The 24,312-nt window shown below is 40.4% G+C and overlaps 1 protein-coding gene across 44 annotated transcripts in view; it reads left to right on the top strand.

Annotated features, from left to right (window-relative positions):
• The window catches only part of MAP4K4 (mitogen-activated protein kinase kinase kinase kinase 4), a 224,485-nt gene that overhangs the window by 144,645 nt on the left and 55,528 nt on the right, over positions 1–24,312 (top strand). For all 44 annotated transcript variants that reach the window (XR_010750307.1, XM_066377200.1, XM_066377198.1 and 41 more), the window contains exons 9-12: positions 365–443; positions 3,898–4,073; positions 7,791–7,863; positions 9,844–10,054. Coding sequence is in view for 43 of the 44 variants with exons in the window: in XM_066377200.1 (XP_066233297.1) it covers positions 365–443; positions 3,898–4,073; positions 7,791–7,863; positions 9,844–10,054 (539 nt within the window). In the remaining variant the exon portion in view is untranslated. The remainder of the gene's footprint in view (positions 1–364; positions 444–3,897; positions 4,074–7,790; positions 7,864–9,843; positions 10,055–24,312) is intronic.

The following is a 24,312-nucleotide window of genomic DNA, read 5'->3' as shown; positions in this document are numbered from 1 at the left end:
GTCTAGTGTAATCCTCACAATAACCCTGTCGAAATAAAATTATTTTCATTGTAATCTCATAGATGGTTTACAGTTTCTGTGGATTCTTTTAACACTTTCAGCATTTATCTTAGATTCATGAAAACTTTTCAATGTCCTTTTGAAATTGTATATTCTTCTTGTTGTGCTGGTCCTCTTTATATTTTGCTGTGTGTAAATGGAGAATTCAAGGTTTTCCCTATGGCTCGTAACTAGATGTCTAGACCTCTTACCATACGCATATCAGTCAGATGATAGGACAGAGCATTTGATATATGAGTGAGCCCTAGAGATCAGAAATGAGTCCAATAAGTGCCGTACTGACACCACCGTCTCCTCTCCCCAGCTCTCTGTGACATGCATCCAATGAGAGCACTGTTTCTCATTCCCAGAAACCCTCCTCCCCGGCTGAAGTCAAAAAAATGGTAAGCTACAAATGTTTTTTTTGTCGTTCTTTTCTTTTTTCTTTCTCTCTCTCTCCCCCCCCTTCTCTCTCCCCCTTTCTCTCCCCCTCCTCTCCCCCTCCCCTCCCCCTCCCTCCCTCCTCTTCCTTCTTTCTTTCATAGTTCCTTTTTAGTTTTACTCTGAGATAAAATTCTGGCCATCATAATTTCCAAAGAACACAAAAGAACCAGTACTCCACACCAGTGCATCGATGTTCTAGTTTTGTTTTCCTTGACAGTCTTTGCGTTACAAAATATAAGGAACCATATGAAACACCATAATGTAGTTAAAGAAAAATGCTTCATTTTAATATTTCAACACACTTTTGAGTATAATATACTTTAAAACAATTTTTGCATTAAAAAGCAAAGCTGTATTGATTTACAGTTCTTCAAGTGAAACAGGATGTTAAAATCAATAGTGGCATTTACTGTTATTGCAAAACTTTGAAGTGAGATATGTCTTTTTCATTCTGTAAGAACACAATAAAGGAAGGACTTTCTTTCATTGGGCTATACCACCTTTTCCTATCCCTTCAGCTCTCATTTATTTGCTAAAGTAAAATGTATATTCGCGGAGGAAGACAACGATAACCTTCACTGATGAAACCTTTAAGAATTACAGCTGAGTGAAAAAATGCTGGTTTCATTTAATTTTAAAATCATCAAGGGAGGGGCAGGGCTTTCCTTTTCATCTGAGAACCATGCCCACTTGCTCCCTCTTGAGCTGTGAGTCCTCTCCATTCTGTTTGTGCTTGGGCTCTGTGCACATGCCTCTCTCCTGTGTCTGCTCCGCTCTTCCTGGGCTCCTCTCTCATGAATCCCTACCGGCGATGGTTTGTGTGGTTTCTTTCCTTTCTGAAACTATATTCCAACTCCTGTTGTCTCCTCTTAGGTTTCTGAGTCCAGTTCTGAAATACGAAGATCTCAATTTTAAGCCTTCTATTCTGGATTTGATCTTTTGCTGTTGGCTCTTTCCCTCTTGGTTGCTCCTCTTCTGGTGTGCATCGGGTTCTTCTTCTCCCATCTGTGGGTGTGCCCGTGCATGCACGCACTGTCACTCTCGTTTCCTTCATACTTCTCACATCCCTCACTGTCTTCTCTTCCAACACATTTCCTCATCCTTGCCCCACCTTCTGTTTGCAGGCAGTATTCTTCTCATTCGTTTCTGCTGTCTTTCACCACATTCAATTCCAGAAAACTGGGGTCGCCAGTTTTTAGAGGTTGTAAGGCCATACAGTTACAAAGATTTCAGTGGTTTCCTGTGTTGAATCTCCTGTGGATGATGACTGGGCAGCCACAGGTGGCCAGCCTGAGGGAAATGAAATATGTGTGTAGGCATCACCAAGGAGTAAGCTCTGGGGCAGAGAACATCCCATGTTCTCTGTCTCATGCTAAACTAATGGTTCACACTTTTCTCTCCATTTCTCTGTCAGATTTTTTTGAAGAGAGTCTGCTCTGTCTTTAGGATACCTCACTTTTACAGGTGTTGTCAGCTGGGCCCCCTCTGATGGTTCTGGTCATTACCTGCAGTTGGGAGTAGACATCATGTGCCTTGTATAGGGATATAAAGAGACATGCAGATGACAGCAAATTCTTCCTGTGTTCTTACCCAAACTTTCTCCAACTAAACTTGATTAGATGCATTTTCATCCATTGTTCTCATTTTACTCAAGTTTTCTAAAGGGACAAGATGGTTACAAACATAACGCCCTCCTTCCTTTGGGTGTGCTTTTTATCTGCCAGCAGAATAAGGTAATTGATTTTAAAGAACAGATTGTAGGTCATTGATTCCCAAGTGTTAATCTATAGACATGGTACGTGAGGATTCCTTTGGAATATTTTAGTTTAGAGCTCCAGCCTCAAAATTCCTGGTTTGTTAGGTGAGTAATGACCCAGGTATTTCTATTTTTAATGAACTTCAACAGTGATGCTTGGTGGGCAGTGGGGTTTGGGAGTCTCTGTATTAGAGCATCTCCTACCACGTATGGGACCCTCCACGGTCCTCACAGACCACAGAACAAAGTTAGAGTCTTCCTGAGTGACTTGAGGAGCCCTTCTTTGAGCAGACCCCCACCTGTTTTTCTATAGTTTTCTATTGTTTAAATGAGCATCAGAAAATGATTCTTTATTCCTTATAGTTCTCTACCTTTGTTCTTGTCATTCTTTTCACTTTGGAGTGATGGGTTTTCTCTCCCATCTTTGGAATATCAAAGATCCTACTTTTCCTTCTATCTAACTCACTGTAGTAGTAACCCTTTTTTCTTCTCTAAGTTTGATGCTACATCTGCTATTGTGATACATAAGTATCCTCCACTTTATTTTCTGTGTATATTTCTTACAGAGCCTAGCCTAAACAAATGTAAATTGTTGATCCATAAATATTTGTTGAATTGAAAAAAACCCCAGTAAGTTTGAATGGAGATACAGGACAACAGAAATGATTCTTAAAAGCAGTAAAACAATTAGAAAGAATTGAACTAGTTTTTAAATCGCATTTTTAAAGACTGAATAACTCATTCATTCAACAAAAGTTTATTGTGTACCTATCGTAGTCTGCCATACGCAGTGTTGGGCACTGCTGACAACTGAACAATAAGAACCAGTTTCTGACCTGGACCATTTCAGACCAGCAGAGGAGACAGAAACATTATGAGCACAGCCCATTATGTGCAGATCACCCCAGAAGAAAGGCTCCTCACTTGGGGCCTGTCGGGTAGAGTGTTGCCTGGAAAGGCTTATCAGCAGAGATGGCACCTGAGGCTCAGAAGGTGTCATGGGTAAAAGTGTCTGGACCAAGACTAGGGATGAGTGTCAGCCTGACCAGGCATATCTTGGCAAAAACCCAAGTGGCTGCTCTGATAAGTGTTGGTAACAGAGTCATTGCCCCCTTTAAAATTAACTGTTATTTCCACTTGTCTACATTAAGCATAAAGAACTAATAAATAAACCAGTTTGAGACTAATTTAAATATCATATGAACAGGTTCAAGAGTCCCCAGCATTTCCTCACTGACTTGGCTCCTTCTCTTATTTCTATGTTGTCCTTGTCTTCTAGGTTCCAGACATCTGTCCTCCGTCTGCCTTCATTATAGCAAAAACTTCCCCTTGACTCCCTCGCCTCTACCCTTATGATTAAATGGTTAAGAAGCAACATTATATTTAAACCTAGGTCGTTTAAAGCAGACTTCCTTCATGACTGTCTATGGCATGTTGTCAGTGGTAGGGTATAACCCTTAAACAGTGTGTGAGTCATGTTCCTGGTCCCAGCGTCCTCAGCACCTAGTCTGGGCCCCGGTGTCGTTCCTGTGAACTTGCAGGATGCTCACGATGATCCTAAAGCCCTTCTTTGCTTTCAGGCTTAGAAGTTATTGACATTTTGAAGCTTTGCTATTTGTGATAGAAATTTGATGATCTTTATTTTCTTCATCTTATAGGTCAAAGAAGTTTTTTAGTTTCATAGAAGGGTGCCTGGTGAAGAATTACATGCAGCGGCCCTCCACAGAACAGCTCTTGAAACATCCTTTCATAAGGGATCAACCAAATGAAAGGCAAGTTAGAATCCAGCTTAAGGACCATATAGACCGGACCAGAAAGAAGAGAGGAGAGAAAGGTATCAAACCTGTTTTCATTTTCATCATTTCATTTGCCAACTACACTAGGTTCCTCGTGTCCCCACTGTGAATCTGTGCTCACTCACCCAGGGCTGGAGGAGTCTCTCTGCTGTGCAGTGATTGAGGGCCTCGTCCAGCCAGGTTTCAGGCAGAGTCCACAGGGCTGTGCTGTCAGCATGGTGGGATGCTTTAACGGCTCCTCCTTAGGAGGATGTCTCTGTTGCTACACTTGGTACTTCATAGTGGATGTGGTGCTCTGCACACGTCACTCAGGGTTTGCTGAGCGTCAGCTCTGAATGTTATCGTTGTTCACTGGGTATCCTGCTGTAGGACGCCTGGGGCTCTTAGTGTTCTCCTCTGCTGCTGGAGCTGGGCTTAGGCCTGGGCCACACATGTCACCTGATGACCTTCCTCCTTTTAACTGCACCGCATCAACCTGCTCTGATGCTTGAGGCTTCTTTCCACCCCAGTGTCATGGTTTGATGTGCTCTGCATCCACCTATCAGGCACGCCCTCTCTTTCTATCAAGGTACAGGTGAAGCTTCCTCACCAGCTTGATGAAAGTGTCTTCCCTGAGGTCTCTAGTTCACACTGATCTTTCTTTTTTTTTTTTTTAAATAAATTTTTATTAATGTTAATGGGGTGACATCAATAAATCAGGGTACTTATATTCAAAGAAAACATGTCCAGATTATCTTGTCATTCACTTATGTTGCATACCCATCACCCAAAGTCAGATTGTCCTCCGTCACCTTTTATCTAGTTTTCTTTGTGCCCCTACCCCCCTCCCCCTCTCCTCCTTCCCTCCTGCGCCCCCCTCTCCCCCCCCCCCCGTAACCACCACACTCTTGTCCATGTCTCTTAGTCTCATTTTTATGTCCCACCAATGTATGGAATCATGTAGTTCTTGGTTTTTTCTGATTTACTAATTTCACTCCGTATAATGTTATCAAGATCCCACCATTTTGTTGTAAATGATCCGATGTCATCATTTCTTATGGCTGAGTAGTATTCCATAGCGTATATGTGCCACATCTTCTTTATGCAGTCTTCTATTGAAGGGCTTTTTGGTTGTTTCCATGTCTTGGCCACGTGAACAATGCTGCAATGAACATGGGGCTACACGTGTCTTTACATATCAATGTTTCTGAGTTTTTGGGGTATATACCCAGTAGAAGGATTGCTGGGTCATAAGGTAGTTCTATTTTCAGTTTTTTGAGGAACCACCATACTTTCTTCCATAATGGTTGCACTACTTTACATTCCCACCAACAGTGGATGAGGGTTCCTTTTTCTCCACAGCCTCTCCAGCATTTGCTATTACCTGTCTTGTTGATAATAACTAATCTAACAGGTGTGAGGTGGTATCGCATTGTAGTTTTGATTTGCATTTCTCTAATAACTAATGAAGATGAGCATCTCTTCATATATCTGTTGGCCATCTGTATTTCTTCCTGGGAGACACACTGATCTTTCTGTTTTGCAAATTCTTGTGGTAACTTCACAGAACAACATTTGGATAACAGGCCTCTTATTAATGAATTTGTTTTGACAGTCTGATTTCCAGGTCAAAGAAGAAACTTATAAAAAGAGCCATCCAAGTTCAACACAATAGAATAGTCAGTCACAGTAATCTTTGGAACCCTGTACTGAGCTGATTATATATTCATTTCAGCCCTACACAGCTTTGGTGTATTCAGACTGAAGTCAGCATTGATGTTTGTAATGACTATTTTGCCCTCCATGTATTCAATCATAAAAGTTATTAACCTTTTATACACTAAGTTATGCAGCTGCAACAAAGTAAAACTTTTTTGGCAGGGATGGGGGCAGGGTTATTCGCATATTGGGTTATTTTCCCATTGCTTTCTTAGTACCAGTTGACAGCCATGGAACATTTGCTCTGCCAGGCATTTATATGTAGCTGGCCTGGGGTATCTTTTTTATTTCTCATCATCTACATTTTACAGATGGGACAGTGGCACCTTACCTTCATTCATTCCTTATCTTCAAATCACAGTGTATTCTTTTTCTCTTTACATTAAGTCACCTTCCAAATACCCTTAGCCTCTTCATCAGTAATTAACAGTTCATTGTACAACATTTTAAACTTCCCAGAGTATCTATTTAAAGGACTCCAAAGATTATTTAGGTGGAATTTCCCTTGGAAGCTAGCTATTTTTATATTCTTTAAAATTATATAGTATTGATGGTCTAGCGTAGGAGAACTAATGCCATATATCAGGTCTACCGGAAAGTTCTGTCCATTTCTATCACAAGTTTTGACACATAAGCACATGTTTATTTGGCGCACGTGTGCCTCTCTATTTTTATCACTTAATGTATACATACTGACGTAGGAAATTAACCAAAAGTTGATTCACGTTAGTCTTATGTGTGAAGCAATAGTGTACCCATGGCTACTGATAAAGTTCATTTATGCCACTGTAATTTTTACGAATTTCAACAAGGAAGAAATGCTACAGAAGCATGTCTGTTGCATCCACCATATTCCCCGGGCTTAGCACCCTCTGACTATCACTTGTTTTTGTCCTTACAAAATTTTTTGAAGGGCAAAAAATTCAAAAATGAAGAAGATATCAAACAAGCACTGGTTTAATTTTTCGCATCAGAAGATAAAACATTTTTCAAAAATGGGATATACAAATTGTCCTTACACTGGCAAGAAATCATTAATAATAATGGCAATTATATTATTTAATAAAGTTTATTGACAGTAAGAAAAATTTGTGATTTGTTTTATTCCAAAAACGGACAACTTTCTGGTAGACCTTATATATATATATACACACATATATATGTAGATGAGTTGATAGATATATGTAGTACATGCTTATAGCTATATATAATATAGACTGAAGCATAGTTTAAGTTCTCTGTCTCCTTTTTTATAACTGGAAACTGACTTTTAAACTTACATCTCTAAAATAAAGTTAAAAATATTTTTTTTGTTGTTTGAGAGGAGACTTTGTTTTATAAATGTTTTCAGCCTTACTAGTTTTAACTGCTCTGTGGAATGAAATTGGTCACTCTAAGCTCACTGCGAGCCAGGTACTGACATTAAGTTCAGGGTCCAATGAAACGAACTGTTACTCTTTGGAAATGGCACAAAATCTGTTGAAGTAAAAATAAGTTATTTTCACATGGAAACTTTTGCTTAGTCTGGTCTAAGAAGAGCCACTTTTGTCTCCATTTGCTCTATTGTTTCATCAGTTTCTCCTGAATTCTCTATACATGGGAACATTTGGTTTTGTGGGGTTTTTTGCCATAGTGTCTACTTCATGCTTCACTTTACATCAGCCCTGCAGACTTCTCTCTGCTGCACTTCAGGCAGATCCTCCAGGACTGCTGGGCAGTTAAAGCTCTTTCCTTAGATTCTTGGCATCAAAGTGGATTTTCTGAATTTGCTGATGCTCTTGGGTCATGTTTCTTCTGTGCACAGGGCTCTGGAGCCTCTGTTGCAGCCAGGTCCCCTTAGCCGCGCAGCCCATAAATGGTGGTCTTGCATGCGGCAGAACTTGCCCTTGTCGGGAGAGCAAGGGTAGCCCAGGGAACTGCCACCACTCACTGTGGCAGTGTGGCGCCGTGCCTCTCCCTCCCCCGTGTGCTCTGTACACATTGTTATTTCCACATCTTGGAAATGCTTGTATGTGTATTGTGATTTGTAAACTGTTACCTTCATCTTTCTTTAATAGATGAGACTGAATATGAGTACAGCGGCAGTGAAGAAGAAGAGGAGGAAGTTCCTGAACAGGAAGGAGAGCCAAGGTAGTATCACAGGCGCTGTTCAGCTTCCGACATTGTCAAGAGTGATGCCAGGGTATCAGAAGGCCCACTTCTATGTATGAAGGAATCTTAAACTATGTTGAAAGTGTCTTCATTTCTTCCATTCTTCTGTTTTTTGAAAGATTCCTGTAAACTTGTCCCGCTCTGGGTCCTCGTACCCAGTGGTTCTTTACCGAGATTGTGTCGCTGCCCCTTCCCAGGTCCTTTGGAAAGGTGTGGGGTGGTGTTTGGTCCTGGGGCAGGGGAGCTCACCGCTGCCTTTACTGGTGGAAGAGGCATGGTTGGGGAGCGTCTCATAGGGCGTAAAACGGCTCTGCAAACGAGGAGTTGTGTGCTCGTGGGATGTTGAAAAACAGCAGTTTTTCCCAGAACATTTTTGTTTTGTGTTGCTGTTCCCACAAGTATGGTGACCAGCATTTCCTTTCCCTTATTAGGGCATATTCTGTCCTGGTCCATTTTATAGTCCAAGTTTGATTGTGTCTGGCTTTCCTGTATACTGGGAAGCAGAGGGTTGAGAAGCTAGTAGTATGAACCTGACGATAACTAATTATTAACTAGAGAATGTAGGGCTTTACAATTGTAATCTTGGTCTCTCCTGGTTCATGCTGTAGGTACACAAAACTGACTCATTGAACATAGTGTGAGGGTGAAAGACCTGTGGGGTCGGTGTGCAGAGAATGGTGGATAGAAGAGAATGTATCAAGAGATAAGAGAACTTATGGGAAAATCTCCATATCTTGTTTTTCTTACAGAGAAGATTTGAATCCATTCAAAACTAAGACTTTTAGTCATTTGTATTGATTTCATGAGCAGTAGGATTGTTTCTGGAAAGGAGCATCATCTAATGAAAGAGACCGTGTAAGGGGATTTAGTTGCCATGTTAATCTAGGTGTTTAGGAGTGGAGAAGGGAGCCCAGCTAGAATTGATGCTGGTTCATCAGTGGTTAGTTCCTGGGACTCACTTGGGCTCAGCTGCTGATCTGGAGATAAGGAAAGCAGGAGGGTACACACGATAAGTCTTAGAGTATTGGATGGAGAAAGTGAATGAAGTAAGGTAAGTAAGTACTAAAGGTTGCTCTGTTATTTCTTTCCTGGCAGACCCAGAACATGATATAACTTTTACTGATGGATAATAAGGTGGTCAGAGAAAGGCTATGAAAGATACTAATTTCACCTTTAATTTTAGAATCTGAGTTATGTGAGAATCGGAAGTGGAGAGCCAGAGGTTTTTGTTTGTTTGTTTTTTTAAACAGGGACAGAGAGAGGGATAGACAGGGACAGACAGACAGGAATGGAGAGAGATGAGAAGCATCAATCATCAGTTTTTCATTGCAACACCTTAGTTGTTCATTGATTGCTTTCTCATATGTGCCTTGACTGTGGCCCTTCAGCAGACTGAGTAACACCTTGCTCGAGCCAGCAACCTTGGGTCCAAGCTGGCGAGCTTTTTGCTTGAGCCAGATGAGCCCGCGCTCAAGCTGGTGACCTCGGGGTCTCGAACCTGGGTCCTTCCACATCCCAGTCCAACGCTCCATCCACTGCGCCACCACCTAGTTAGACAGGTGAGCCAGAGTTTTTAAAAGAAGATAAATACTACTGAATTGCAGGTGTAGTTTTTTTTTTTTTTTTAATTTTTTTATTTATTGATTTTTAAAGAGAGGAAGGGTGGGAGAGAGAGAGAGAGAGAGAGAGCGAGAGACAGGAACAATGATCTGTTCCTGTATGTGACCTGACCAGGGATCGAATGGCAACTTTTGTGCTTGGGTTGACACTGGTGGAGAGCTATCCAGCCAGGGCAAGTGTCGATGTAGTTCTTGCCATGCGTTTACTAGCTGAATCTCAGAGTGGAAGAGCTTGTTAAGGGACGACAGTGAAGCTGGACCTGGACCCTGAGCTGTGCTCTCTAGAGGGCAGTGAGAGTTAGTTACCTGCACCCTCTGAAAGCTCTGCTTCCTCCTACAGTTCCATTGTTAACGTGCCTGGTGAATCCACTCTTCGTCGGGATTTCTTAAGACTGCAGCAGGAGAACAAGGAACGTTCTGAGGCTCTTCGGAGACAACAGCTGCTTCAGGAGCAACAGCTCCGGGAGCAGGAAGAGTATAAAAGGCAGCTGCTGGCAGAGAGACAGAAACGGATTGAACAGCAGAAAGAACAGAGGCGGCGCCTAGAAGAGGTAGAAAAAGGAACTGTTCGAATTGGTTTTCTTCTCTCTTTATCCACATTGGAAGGTAGACACTCACAGGAATTTCTGCAGCCCCCAAGGTGACACCTTCCCACTGGCTCAGCTCTCCAGTAGCTTCTGAACGGAAGGCTGGGCCTCTGGTTGGCATCTGGTCCAGGCAGGCCCTTACATTCCTCCAGGTCTTAGGAAAGATTTTCCTCTTGTCAGACTTCAGGGACCTGCCCCTCAGTTAGTTACTCATCATCATACTATGATAAAGGCAGAGTGGCAGGGCCCCAAATATGATGCATCATATTGGTTCTGGGAAGGCTGTCTCTAATGTGGCTTAAATTGGCTAGCTGAGGCTTGACCTGATTTCTTCCCGCTTTTGGCCTCTTCGTTCAATTTTATGTGAATGTGTTTTTCTGAAACCTTAGAATTTTTCACATGAAAAACATTTTTATACAGATGCTTTAAATTTAGGTATTTTTTGATAAATGCCTTAACTTCAGGTATGTTTAGAAGTAAGGAATGGAGAAAAAGAATTACACTGGGAGTAATACAAATGTTGTTCTGTAACCTGATTGTTAAGATGGGGTTGGGTATGTGCTGTGATGGGGAAATGCATTTTATACTGCCTGCTTCTTTAACTCAAGGTGTACTACTAACATTGATAATGTAGTTATAGCTTTTTCATTTTTAATTCACAGAAACATGATTTTTCTATATTTCACTTGGGGTGCAAAAGAGGTTTTTTATTTTTTTTCCTAATTGCTTTCATTATACATTTCACAACTTCAACTATCTCATTCATAACAGTTTCCATTTCCATTGTTATATTGACAGCTTATCCTAATAATTTTATGCTGTATTTTTCTAATTGAATCTTGATTTTGTACCTGTTAACTCTTTCTCCCTACTTCCATGACATCCACATTGTTTTTAATCTAGTAGAAATTAAATTTAATGGAGTGACATTGATCAATAAGAGTACATAGGTTTCAGGTAAATATTTCTGTAGCATTTGAACTGTTGATTATGTTGTGTACCCATCACCCAAAGTCAAATCATTTTCTATCACCTTATATTTGCCCCTTTTTATACCCTTCCAGCCACACCCTTCTCCCTGATAACTACTTCTCTTTTATCTATGTCCATGAGTCTCAGTTTTATATCCCACCAATGTTTAAATCATATAGTTCTTTTTCTGATTTACTTCTTTCACTCAGTTTAATGTTCTCATTGTCCATCCATGTGTCATAAATGTCACTATGCCATAATTTCTTATGGCTTAGTATCCCATTGTATATATGCACCACATCATCTTTTCCAATCCTCTATCAAAGGACACTTTGATTATTTCCAAGTCTTTAACCACTGTGAATAATGTGATGAACATTGGGGTGCATGTGTCTTGACGTACCAAATGTTTTCAAGTTTTTTGGGTAGATACTCAGAGGAATTGCTGGGTCATATGGTAATTCTATTCTTAATTTTTCAAGGAACCACCACATGTTTTTCCATAATGGTTGTACTAGTTTACATTTCTATCAGCAGTGAATGAGGGTTCCTTTTTCTCCACAGCCTCTCCAATATTTATTATTACCTGTCTTGATAATAGTCAGTCTAACAGGTGTGAGGTGGTATCTCATTGTAGTTTTGATTTGCATTTCTCAAATAACTAGTGAAGATGAACATCTTTTCATATATCTTTTGGCCATTTGTATGTCTTCTTGGAAGAAGACATACAGGTCCTTTTTCCATTTTTTAATTGGATTGTTTGCTTGTTTGTTGCTGAGCTTTGTGAGTTCTTTATATATTTTGGATATTAACTCTTATGGGAGCTTTTACTTTCAAATATCATCTCCCATGTAGTTGGCTGCCTTTTTGTTTTGTTGTTGGTTTCTTTTGCTGTGCAGAATGTTTTGGTTTTTTTTTTAGTTTGATGTAGTCCCATTCATATATTGTTGCCTTTCTTTCCCTTGACTTTGGGGTCAAATTCATAAATTGTTCTCTGTGGCCAAGGTATATGAGTTTAGTACCTATGTTTTATTCTATGTAATTTATTATTTCAGCTCTTATATTTAGCTCTTTGATCCATTTTGAATTAATTTTTGTGTGTGGGGACAAATGGTAGTAAAGTTTCATTCTTTTGCATGTGACTTTCCAATTTTCCCAGTGCCATTTATTAGTTTTTTTTCTCCATTGTGTGTTTTTGGTGCCTTTTTTAAAGATTACTTGTTCATATATATGTGATTTTATTTCTGGGCTCTCTATTTTGTTCCATTGGTCTGTATGTCTGTTTTTCTGCCAATACCATGCTGTTTTGATTATCATGGCTTTGTAGTATAATTTGAGTCAGATGGATGTGATAACCTCCATCTTCATTCTTATCTCTCAGGATTACTTTGGGTATTTGGGGTTTCTTATGGTTCCATACAAACCTGGTTGATATATTTTTAAAAAATGACATTTGGATTTTGATGGGGATTGCATTAAATTTGTATGTTGCTTTGAATAATATGGCTATTTTAACCTTTTGAGTAGTGAGTTTTTTTCACACTCATTGATGCCCGGGAATGAGTTTCTTTTTTCAGGAAAGGAAATTAGTTCCAGTTTCAATTTTATTTGTTTGATAACCAATTTATGGAAACAAGAAGAACATACATTTGCTTTTTTTTTTTTTTTTAACGTTGCCATTGTACATGTACGACCAATCATACTCTGGATGGTCAGGAGGCACGGGGAAGTACATGAACATTTGAGAATATTCGTACTACTCAAAGCGTTAACTATGTTGATTCTTCTGATCCATGAACATGTAATGTTTTTCCATTTCATTGTGTCTTTTTAAGTTTCTTATAATAATGGTTTGTAGTGTTCAGTATATAAGTCTTTCACATCCTTTGTTAAGTTTATTCCTAGGTAGTTTTGTTATTCTTTCTTTTTTTTTGCCTTTTTTTTTTTTTTCCTGAAGCTGGAAACGGGGAGGCAGTCAGACAGACTCCCGTATGCGCCCGACCGGGATCCACCCGGCATGCCCACCAGGGAGAGATGCTCTGCCCATCTGGGGCATCGCTCTGTTGCAACCAGAGCCACTCTAGCGCCTGAGGCAGAGGCCATGGAGCCATCCTCAGTGCCCGGGCCATCTTTGCTCCAATGGAGCCTTGGCTGCGGCAGGGGAAGAGAGAGACAGAGAGAAAGGAGAGGGGGAGGGGTGGAGAAGCAGATGGGCGCTTCTCCTGTGTGCTCTCGCCGGTAATCGAACCCGGGACTTCTGCACGCCAGGCCAGCGCTCTACCACTGAGCCAACCGGCCAGGGCAGTTTTGTTATTCTTGTTGCAATCAATAGTAAAGAAAATTTTTTTTTGGTTCATTTTCTGAAGTTTCTGTTGTTGGCATATAGGAAAGCAACAGATTTTTTTATATTGATTTTATATCCTGCAACTTGACTGTATTTGTTAATTGTTGTAATAGTTTTTTAGTGGAGACTTTGAGGTTTTCTATATACAAGATCATATCATCTGCAAAAAGTGGTGCCTTTACTTCTTTTTTCCCCCAATATAGATGCCTTTTATTTCTTTCTTATGCCTGATTGGTCTAGCTAAAATTTCCAGAACTATGGTGAATAAGAGTGGAGAGAGTGGGCAGCCTGTCTTGTTCTTGATTTCAGAGGATAAGCCTCTATTTTTTCACTATTTAGTATGATGATATTGGCTGATGGTTTGTCATACATGGCCTTTATTATGTTGACGTACTTTCCTTCCATATTCATTTTATTGAGTGTTTGAAACATAAATGGATATTGTATCTTATCGAATGACTTTTCTACATCTGTTGATAGAATGATATGGTTTTTGTCCTTTGTTTTGTTGATATGATGTGTTACATCGATCGATTTACAATACTTCTGGAATAAATCCCATTTGATTGTGATGTATTATTTTTGTAAAATGTTGTATTCTATAATATTTGCTAGTATTTTGTTGAGGATTTTTGTATTCATATTCATTAAAGTTTCTGGTTTTTTCTTTTGTATTTTCCTTGCCAGGTTTTGGTATCAGGGTTATGTTGATCTCATAAAATATGTTAGGAAGTATTGCTTCTTTAATTTTGGGGGGAGACTTGAGAAGGATAGGTACCATATCTTTGAATGTTTTGTAGAATTTACTAGTGTAGCCATCTGGTCCTGGACTTTTATTTTTTGGGACATTTTTGACTGTGGTTTCTATTATATTTCCTTCCTGCTTATAGGTCTCTTTAGGTTTTCTACTTATTCGTAACTCAGTCTAGGATGATTGTATAGTTCTAGGAACTTACCCATTTCTTCCAGATTGTTCAATTTGTTGACATAGCTAGTATGATCTTTTGTATATCTATAATTTCTCCTCTTTCATTTCAGATTTTGTTTATATGAGTCATTTCTCTTTTATCTTTTTTATTTTTATTTTTCGTTTCTCATTTTTTTAGTCTAGCCAGGTTTTTTTCAATTTTATTGGTATTTTCAAAGAACCAGCTCTTTGTTGTATTAATTTTTTCTATAGTCTTTTTGTTCTCTGTTTCAGTTAGTTTTAATTTTTACTATTCCTTTTCATCTGCTGACATTGGGTTGCCTTTGTTGTTTTTTTCTAGTTCTTGTAAGATATGATGGGTTGTTTACTTGAGGTCTTATTTCTTGATAAAAGCCTGTAATGATATAAAACTTACTGCTTTTGCTGCATCCCAGAAGTTTTGATATGTCATATTGTCATTCTAGTTTATTTATATATACCTTTTGATCTCTGCTTCTATTTCTCCTTTACCCACTTATTTTTTATAAGTATGTTGTTTAATTTCCACATTTTTGTGGGTTTCTTTTTTTTGTCTTTGTAGTTGAGTTCTGATTTGAAAGTCTTGTGGTCAGATAATATGCTTGGTATAATTTCAATCTTTTGAATTTGTTGAGGTTAAATTTTTGTCCAGCATATGGTCTATCCTGGAGAATGTTCCATGCACAATGGAAAAAAATGGTATAACCTGATGTTCTGGGGTGAAATTTTCTATAAATGCCTATTATGTCCATTTGGTCTAGTGTGTTGTTTAAGGCAATATTTCTTTATTGATTTTCTGCTTGGATGATCAACCTAAAGCTGTCAGTAGTGTGTTGAGTTCTCCCAGTATGATTGTGTTTTTGTCTGTTTTCTTTTTTTGTTGTTGTGTTAGAAGATGTCCTATATATTTTGTTGCTACCTGATTTGATCCATGTATATAAAGAGGTGTTGTATCTTCTTGATATAGTCTCCCCTTTATGTGTATGAAATGCCCATCTTTTGTCTCTTTGTTGTCTTGAAGTTAGCATTGTCAGATATTAGTATGTCTGCACCTGCTTTTCTTTGCGTATTTGTTTGGAGAATTGTTTTCCAACCTTCCACTTTGAGTCTACTATGTCTCCTGAAGGCAGCATATGGTTAGGTTTTGCTTTTTGATTCAATCTGCTACTCTATGCCTTTTTTTGGTGAGTTCAGTCCATTTACTTTTAGGGTAATAATGCTTAAGAATTTACTATAGCCATTTTATGTCTTGTTTTCTAGTGATTGTCGGTCTTCTTTTGTTCTTTTGTGTTTCTGTCAATTGTTTTTGTTTGGTCATACTCTGTACTTTCTCTGTTCCCTCTTTCTTTAAGTTATGTATTTCAGTATTGGTTTTTTCGTGAGTGACTATTAGATTATTGAGAAAAACGTTTTCACATATACAAGAGTCCTTTGTCTTATGAGTGCTTCAGTACTCCATTCTCCTTTGCTACGGAAGGTTTTTATTTTCTCCCCTTTTATGTTATTGTTGTCACAGATTATCCTTGTTTATATTGTAAACCTGTTGGAGCTTTTACTTGTGGTTTTTACTTGTTTTGTTCTTTGCATCTGCAGTGGGCATTTTCTGGTGATAAATTCCTTCAATTTCTGTATATCTGCAAAAGTTCTCCTTTTAGTTCTCCTTTATATCTATTTGAAGGATAACTTTGATGGATATAAAATTCCTGACTGGTAATTCCTCTTTTTCAGTACTTTGAATGTTTTGTTTTGTTTTTTACAGAGACAGAGAGTCAGAGAGAGGGATAGATAGGGACAGACAGACAGGAACAGAGAGAGATGAGAAGCATGGATCATTAGTTTTTTGTTGCAACACCTTAGTTGTTCATTGATTGCATTCTCATAATTGCCTTGATTGTGAGGCTGCAGCAGACTGAGTAACCCCTTGCTCAAGCCAGCAACCTTGGGTCCAAGCTGGTGAGCTTTGCTCAAACCAGATGAGCCTGCGCTCAAACTGGTGACCTCAGGGTTTCGAACCTGGGCCCTCTGCATCCCAGTCCAACGCTCTATCCACTGCACCACTGCCTGGTCAGGCAGTACTTTGAATGTTTAGGTCCAATCTCTTTTGGCTTGTAGAGATTAGATTTCAGCTGAGAAATCTGATGATAACCTAATGGGTCTTCCTTTATGTATTATGGTCTTCTTTTCCCTAGCTGTCTTGAGGATCTTTCTTTGTCAGTGATGCCTGACAGTTTTATCACCACGTGCCTTGGAGAAGGCTTGTATGAGTTGAGGTAACTAGGTGCTCTGTTTGCTTCTTGGATTCGAGGATTTAACTCTTTCGGTGGGCTAGGAAATTCTCATGAATTATTTGTTTGAATTGGCTCTCCATTCCCTTCTCCCTCTCCTCTTCTGATATACCCATTATTCTTATATTGCTCTTTCTGATGGAGTCAGACAATTCTTAAAGAGTGCTCTCATTTTTTAAAATTTGTGAGTCTCCTCTTCTCTTTGTAGCATATCTATTTTTGTCTTCCCCTTTTATGTCACTGATTCTTTACTCTTTCTAACCTGTTCTATCAGCTAAACTTTGTAGTCCATTTCTCAATTCCTGTATTGAGATCTTTATCTCTTTTTTTAAAGTTTCAGTTCTCTTGGTGAAGTACTTGTTTTGTTCATTAATTTGTTTTCTGAGCTCATTACATTGTCAGTGTTTTCTCGCATCTTGTTATTTTCAGAACTTGTTTTGAATTCTCTAGTGTTTAACTCCAACGTTTTCATATAATTAAGATTTTTTTCTGGAGAATTTTCATTTTCTTTCTGAACTACATCTCTCTCTTAGGTAGCCATGATATTAGTTTTTTTCTGCCTTGATGTCATTTGAGAGTGGTATTGTTAAGAACTCAAACAAAAAACAACTATAAAATATTTAAAAATTTTAAAAAATTAAAAATAGGGTAAAAACCACAAAAAGAACAAAAAAAATAATCAAAAACAAACAAAATGCCCACAAAAGGGTAAACCAAAGAAGAAAGGGAAAACAAAACCCAAGTGAATTTAAAAGGGGTTTGTGTTGCACTTTTCCATTTTTTCGAGTAGGTGGCGCTGTATTACAAATTTTACGTCAAATTCCTGGGCTAACATCCGGTGAAAAGCTGCTGTCTCAATGGAAGTGGGGTTGCAGTGGTGATGATGAGTGAGGCATGTTATGAGGCATCCTGTATGACTTAAACAATGATGAACTCAGGCCTCCAGGCACTCCTCCCCATGCCTCAACAGACCACGGGACCAGATGTGAAGCACCTCTGTTCTTCAGGGGAGAGAGTGGCTCTGGAGAGCTAGCTTTTGGGTTTGTCTCTGCCATTCTTTGTGCCACCGAAGAGAGTGAGGCTGGGGCTGCACTTTGTGTGTGTGTGTGTGACAGAGACATAGAGAGGGACAAATAGACAGGAAGGGAGAGAGATGAGAAGCATCAGTTCTTAGAGTGGCACCTTAGTTGTTCATTGACTACTTTCTCATATGTGCCTTGACTGTGGGGCTACAGCAGACCGAATGACCCAATGCTCAAGCCGGCAACCTTGGGCTCAAGCTGGTGAGCCGTGCTCAAACCAGATGAGCCCGCACTCATGCCAGCGAACTTGGGGTTTTGAACCTGGGTCCTCCGCATGCCAGTCCAATGCTCTATCCACTGCACCACCACCTGGTCAGGCTGGGGCTGCACTTTGTATTTCTCTGTTGCTGTCCTGACTGCAGGCTGTTGGCAGACCACAGGAACACTGGCTGTGCCCACCTGTTTTGCTGCTGCTTTTGTGTAGTATCTCTCCAACTGCCCCCCAATGTCTAAGCCTTTCCTGGCAGAAGGAGACCCAGCCATTACATTCCAAACATTTCTCTCCTCTCCCAAGCCCCACTGTGAGTGGTTCTTGTCTTCCAACTCAGATTTTAGCCTTTCTGCCTTTAGTCGATTTGATGCATGGATCTTTTCAGGCATGTCTGCAAGCCCAGCTGGGGTTCCCTTGCTGCATTACTGCTTTTTAATGTGGTGAAAACTCTCTCACAGCACCATTACTCTGCCGTCATCCAACATCCACATTATTTTGCTTAGCATGTTTTCTCATTCTCTATTTTTAATAAGAATATTAGACAAACCTGGCCTGTGGTAGTGTAGTGGATAAAGTGTCAACTTGGAATGCTAAGGTCGCTGGTTCAAAACCCTGGCCTTGCCCAGTCAAGGCACGTAGAACAAGCAATCAACGAATTAAAGGGAAGAAACTATATGAGTTGTTGCTTCCTGCTCCTCCCAATGCGCCTCTCTCTTTCCTCTTTTAATCAATCAAAGAAATCTTTAAAAAATATTAGACAAGATGTTTTCTCTGAGAAAACCCTTCTTTATGATCTTTCCAAGTGTTTAGTTCTAGAGTTGCCATTGTCAGGTTGTGATTGGGGAGCCTGCCCTCCTCCATTGAGGGGTGAATGTCAGTGTGAGCCCTAGCGTTTCTATACTTTTCTTTTTCTTTTTTTTAAAATATTTTATTTATTGATTTTTAGAGAGGGGAGAGAGAGAGAGAGAGAGAGAGAGAGAGAGAGGGAGAAAGAGAGAAAGAGAAAGGGTGAGGAGCAGGAAGCATCAACTTGCATATGTGCCTTGACCAGGTAAGCCCAATGTTTCGAACCGGCAACCTCAGTGTTCCAGGTCGACGCTTTATCCCACTGTGCCACCACAGGTCAGGCCTACTTTTCTTTTTATTCTGCCCAGAGGATACTTTATTTCTATCATTTCTACAAGTGACAGAGGGACTGAAATTTTAGATCAGTGGATGGAAATTGAAGTTAAAAACAAATGAAAGCAGAGAAAAAAATTTTCTGCATGAAGGTGGCATTAGTAATGAAACTACATTGTGACACTAGGAAAACATGTTTTTCTAAGAAAAAAAAATTAATAAATGATGACAGGTGTTTGTTTTGTACTTCTTGGCTGTGAGAGCTTAGAAAGCCCAGTAACCTCCTTCACCCCACTGTTGTTTCCATGGTTTTAAGCAAATGGGAACCATGTTTTCATCCCTCTTGTCTACAGTGAGGCTTTTGGTCAATTGTCTGTATCTAACATCCAGAAGTACTTGTTAGCACAGTTCCAGAGCTGTTGGCAGTGCCCTCCAGCCCAGGCCTTGCCTTCAGTCACCTCAGCAGCTTCTCCGTTTTGCAGAGTGTAGCTCTTTTGTCTTTTAGAACTCACTATAAGTTCTATAAAGTTCTTTTGGCATTCCAGTCTAGTGTTTCATTATACTTACAGTTAAAATTTGGAAGAGTAGGCCCTGGCCGGTTGGCTCAGCGGTAGAGCGTGGGCCTGGCGTGTGGGGGACCCGGGTTCGATTCCCGGCCAGGGCACATAGGAGAAGCGCCCATTTGCTTCTCCACCCCCCTCCCTCCTTCCTCTCTGTCTCTCTCTTCCCCTCCCGCAGCCAAGGCTCCATTGGAGCAAAGATGGCCTGGGCGCTGGGGATGGCTCCTTGGTCTCTGCCCCAGGCGCTAGAGTTCTGTTCAAGACCACATCTTCACCCATGGGAAACTGGCAAGTTTTGTGCATTGAATTTTAAGAGCAAGCAGTGGGGGAAAAACAGAAAACATAAAATGTTTGAAACAAGAGAGGGTTTCTAAAGCTCACTAGAAGCCTCACTTAGGATGATGATGTAGTATTCAACTGAGAGGGACCAGAAACCAAGTAATCCTTTCTACCCTATTATTCCACAAGGAAGATGCTTAGCATTTTTCAGGAAATCATTTCTGAGTGTCTTCCTTCACATTGAATGCTAGTTGAGGGTCAGGGGGAAAAACCCAGAAGGAATATGTAGGCCACAATAAATACAATGTGTCCATAAAGTCATGGTGCACTTTTGACTGGTCACAGGAAAGCAACAAAAGATGATAGAAATATGAAATCTGCACCAAATAAAAGGAAAACCCTCCCAGTTTCTGTAGGATGATGTGGCAGCATGTGTGCATATGCAGATGATGGCGTAACACTGTGTATACAGTGGAGCAGCCCACGGCCATGCCAGTCAAGATGTGGACGGTACAGAGGAAAGTTCAGTGTGTTCTGTGGCTCTCTAAATTCGAATCTGTGACCAAAGTGCAACGTGAATATCAGCGTGTTTATAACGAAGCCCCACCACATAGGAATAGCATTACTCGGTGGGATGAGCAGTTGAAGGAAGCTGGCAGTTTGGTGGAGAAACCCCGTTCTGGTAAGCCATCAGTGACGAGTCTGTAGAGCAGTGATTTTCAACCTTTTTTGAGCCGCAGCACATTTTTTACATTTACAAAATCCTGGGGCACACCACCTACCAAAATGACACTCTTACACAGTACATATTATACATATAGTTAATAATATAGTTTCTAAATGTATTTATATTCACTTAATGTGAAACCTGGGCCTGTTTCGATGAACACAAAAGGGATATCCTGGCAGGAATGTTAGAAAGACACACACGAAGCTCTTCCTCAACAGTTCTCAGTCTCTCTCTGTTTTTAGTTTTTATCGCAGTCAAGCTTGAGAAGCTCAGCTCACATAGATATGTGGTTGAAAATGAGAGCAATGTCAAAATAGCTTTGTTGGCCAGAATGGGGAACTCCTTGGCAACAGATAACCAAAAACTGTCCAAAGGAAGATCAGCAAACTTTAGCTTTAAACCACGATCTTGTTTCAGTTCAATGAGTTCCTCTTGCTCCTTTAAAGTCATGTCCTTCCCAGCAACAGATACTGAGCTGTATGGGCCCCTAACCCAGTCAAGGCATTCTGTGAAGGCTGAAGAGAAATAAAATGACAACATCTTCTCAAGAGTTTTCAAATGTCTGCCAATCACCTCACACATTGCAGCAGTGTAGCCATCATGCTATTTCTCGGTGAGCGGGAGCATCTCAAGGTTGCCACGCTGCACATGTTGTTGCCAGAACTGCACCTTTAAACAGAATCCATTCATTTTATCAGTGCTTGTAAGCAGGTTTTCATTTCGGCCTTGCATCCATGTGTTCAGTTCATTCAGATAATGAAATATATCAGCCAGGTATGCCAGCTTTGCATACCACTCATCACTTGCAAGCAGCTTTGAGTAATCGGACCTCTCGTTTGTCAGAAATACTTTAAGTTCCTCTAGGAACTCATACACACGGGCCAGCACTTGGCCACGCGACAGCCACCGGACCTCCGTGTGGAGCAATAAGATTTTATGTTCCGCTCCCATTTCTTTTCACAAAGACGCAAATAAGCAACATCTCAAAGGTCGTGTCTTCACAAAGTTCACTATGCTCACAACATCATCCAACACAGGAGCTAGATCTGCTGGTAAGGTCTTTGCAACGAGGGCCTCCCGGTGCAAAAAACAGTGCGTAACAATAACATCTGGGTTTCTTTCTTTGACCCTACTTACGAAGCTTTTGATGCGCCTGACCATGGCTGCGGCTCCATCAGTGCAGACACCTGTACAGTTTTCCCATGTAAGCCCGCTTTTATCAAGATACTCCGACATGACCCGAAATATTTCCTCTCCTGTTGATTTTTCTGGCAGTGCCTTGCAAAATAGGAAGTTTTCTCTAATGGCTTCTCCATCCACAAAACACACGTTGGCCAAGAGCTGACAATGTCCACTAATATCCGTCGACTCATCAAGTTGCAAGGCAAATTTCTTACTGATGTGCACCTTTTCCAAAACAATAGTTTCAATGTCCGCAGACATGTCATCAATACGTCTGGCAATTGTGTTATCTGAGAGAGGCACTTTAGCTATCTCTTTGGCCGCAGTAGGGCCAAGCATCTCATTTACAATGGCTTTACAAGCTGGCAGTATTCATGTTTCTGCCACAGTGTGGGACTTTTTTGATTTAGCTACGAGTTCAGCAACAAGGTAGCTAGCTTTGAGGGCTCTCTCGTTTACCTTTGTGGTTTTTCTCAAAAAAGTTGCCCGTTTCTCATTGTTTGTACATAAGCGTACAAAATAGTCCATCGGCTTGTTTTGAATGGAAGGGTGTTTCGTTTGGAGATGGTGTTTAAGCTTGCTTGGCACCATGGCACTATTAAGCTTCTCACCACACACCAAGCACAGTGGAGTCGGTGCTGTCTTATCCCCAGTGAAAGTAAATCCAAATGAAAGATAGCTTTCGCTGTATTACCTCGAGCTCACCGTCTTGTCTTTTTTCTTTTGTCGACCACTCATACGAGGGTCTTCATCTGGGTCAGAATTTTGTCCAGGGCCCTGTTCGGCATTTGCATTTTCCCTTCTCAAAAACTTCTCCATCACTGTCTCAGCTCGTCTTGCTGAGATCCCAAACTGTCACAAGAGTGAAATATGCCTGGCAAAGGTCCTTTAAATAAATTACATTTATTTAAAAAAAAGTTAAATAAAAAAGGATAACCCCCTCATATATACAGTCCCATGTAACATCCCTCATATATACAGTCCCACGTAACATCCCCTCATATACAGTCCCATGTATCCCCTCATATATATAGTCCCGCTAATAGATACTGGAGCTTTCATCAAGGTGTGGGTTTAAATCAATTTGGCAAATACTCTCTATATAGAGACTGGACAAAATCAATTTTAGAAAATGTTGGGTACTTGTATAACATCATAAGTACTCAGAGCATCTCTACTGTCAGATTGAGAAGTTTGCTTTCTAGGTAAGGATTCTGATAAATACTAGAGTTCTCCCTGAGGTTGTGGGTTCAAATCCCATGGTCAGCTGGGTGCAGGGGCCTTGGTTCTGTCTGTTTTGATGGTGTATATAGAGATTTGAGCTCTTTAAGAAGATGACCCTTCAGGAGGCCATATACAATATAGATAACATTGTGATGCATTGTATAACACCCTCTGCGGGGGCCTCTTAAAAAGAAAAAGGTCAAATATCTATATACACCATCAGGATAGACATAACCAGCTGAGGCTGAGGCTTCATCTAGTGGTGGCAACATTTACCTCCAGTCCTGACCAGGATTAGAAATCGGGACCATGGGGAGGAGTAGCAGCTTCAACTACTCGCCGCAGCCATACAATGACAAGTGCGTGGCAGCCTGAGCGGGGACCTTCCTGGGTGTGGATGAGAGGCGGCCTACTATTGGTTCATCACTAGTGGTTGGGATGAATCCTAGAAGGTGATTGGTCAGTGAGCGTTCCCTGTGCCTCCACTCTTCCTGTCGCTGATAGCTGGAGGGATTGTGAGGGGAATGTTTACGTTCGGATGGAGGCGGCTGGCGGTGGGCTGGATAAATAGCCTCCGTGGGCCGTATCCGGCACGCGGGCCTTAGTTTGGGGACCCATGTTTAATTTCCCCACAGCACTCCTGACCATGTCTGAAACTAGGAGAGTTTTCCTTTTATTTGGTACAGACTTCGCATTTCTATCGTCTTTTGTTGCTTTCCTGTGACCAGTCAAAAGTGCACCATGACTTTACAGACACACTGTACTTACTTTGTATACCCATTATAAATATTTGTGTCTAATATCCCCTGTGCTTTAACCCAAACTTTCTTATTTCTTTAATATTTACTCTAAATGTCACATTCAAGTATGTGGTAATAATACTGGCTTCCTGTGTCTTGAGAAATTTGATGACTGTTTAGTCTCTGGAGCTATGCTATTCAATACTATAGCCCAGAGGTAGTCAACCTTTTTATACGTACTGCCCACTTTTGTATCTCTGTTAGTAATAAAATTTTCTAACTGCCCACCAGTTCCACAGTAATGGTGATTTATAAAGTAGGGAAGTAACTTTACTTTATAAAATTTATAAAGCAGAGTTACAGCAAGTTAAAGCATATAATAATAATTACTTACCAAGTACTTTATGTCGGATTTTTGCTAAGTTTGGCAGAGTAAATCTTTATAAAACAACTTACTATAGTTAAATCTATCTTTTTATTTATACTTTGGTTGCTCCACTACTACCCACCATGAAAGCTGGAACGCCCACTAGTGGGCGGTAGGGACC

This window comes from Saccopteryx leptura, chromosome 3 (assembly GCF_036850995.1).
Source record: "Saccopteryx leptura isolate mSacLep1 chromosome 3, mSacLep1_pri_phased_curated, whole genome shotgun sequence".
Taxonomy (NCBI): domain Eukaryota; kingdom Metazoa; phylum Chordata; class Mammalia; order Chiroptera; family Emballonuridae; genus Saccopteryx; species Saccopteryx leptura.
This window is presented reverse-complemented; position numbering and strand designations above follow the sequence as displayed.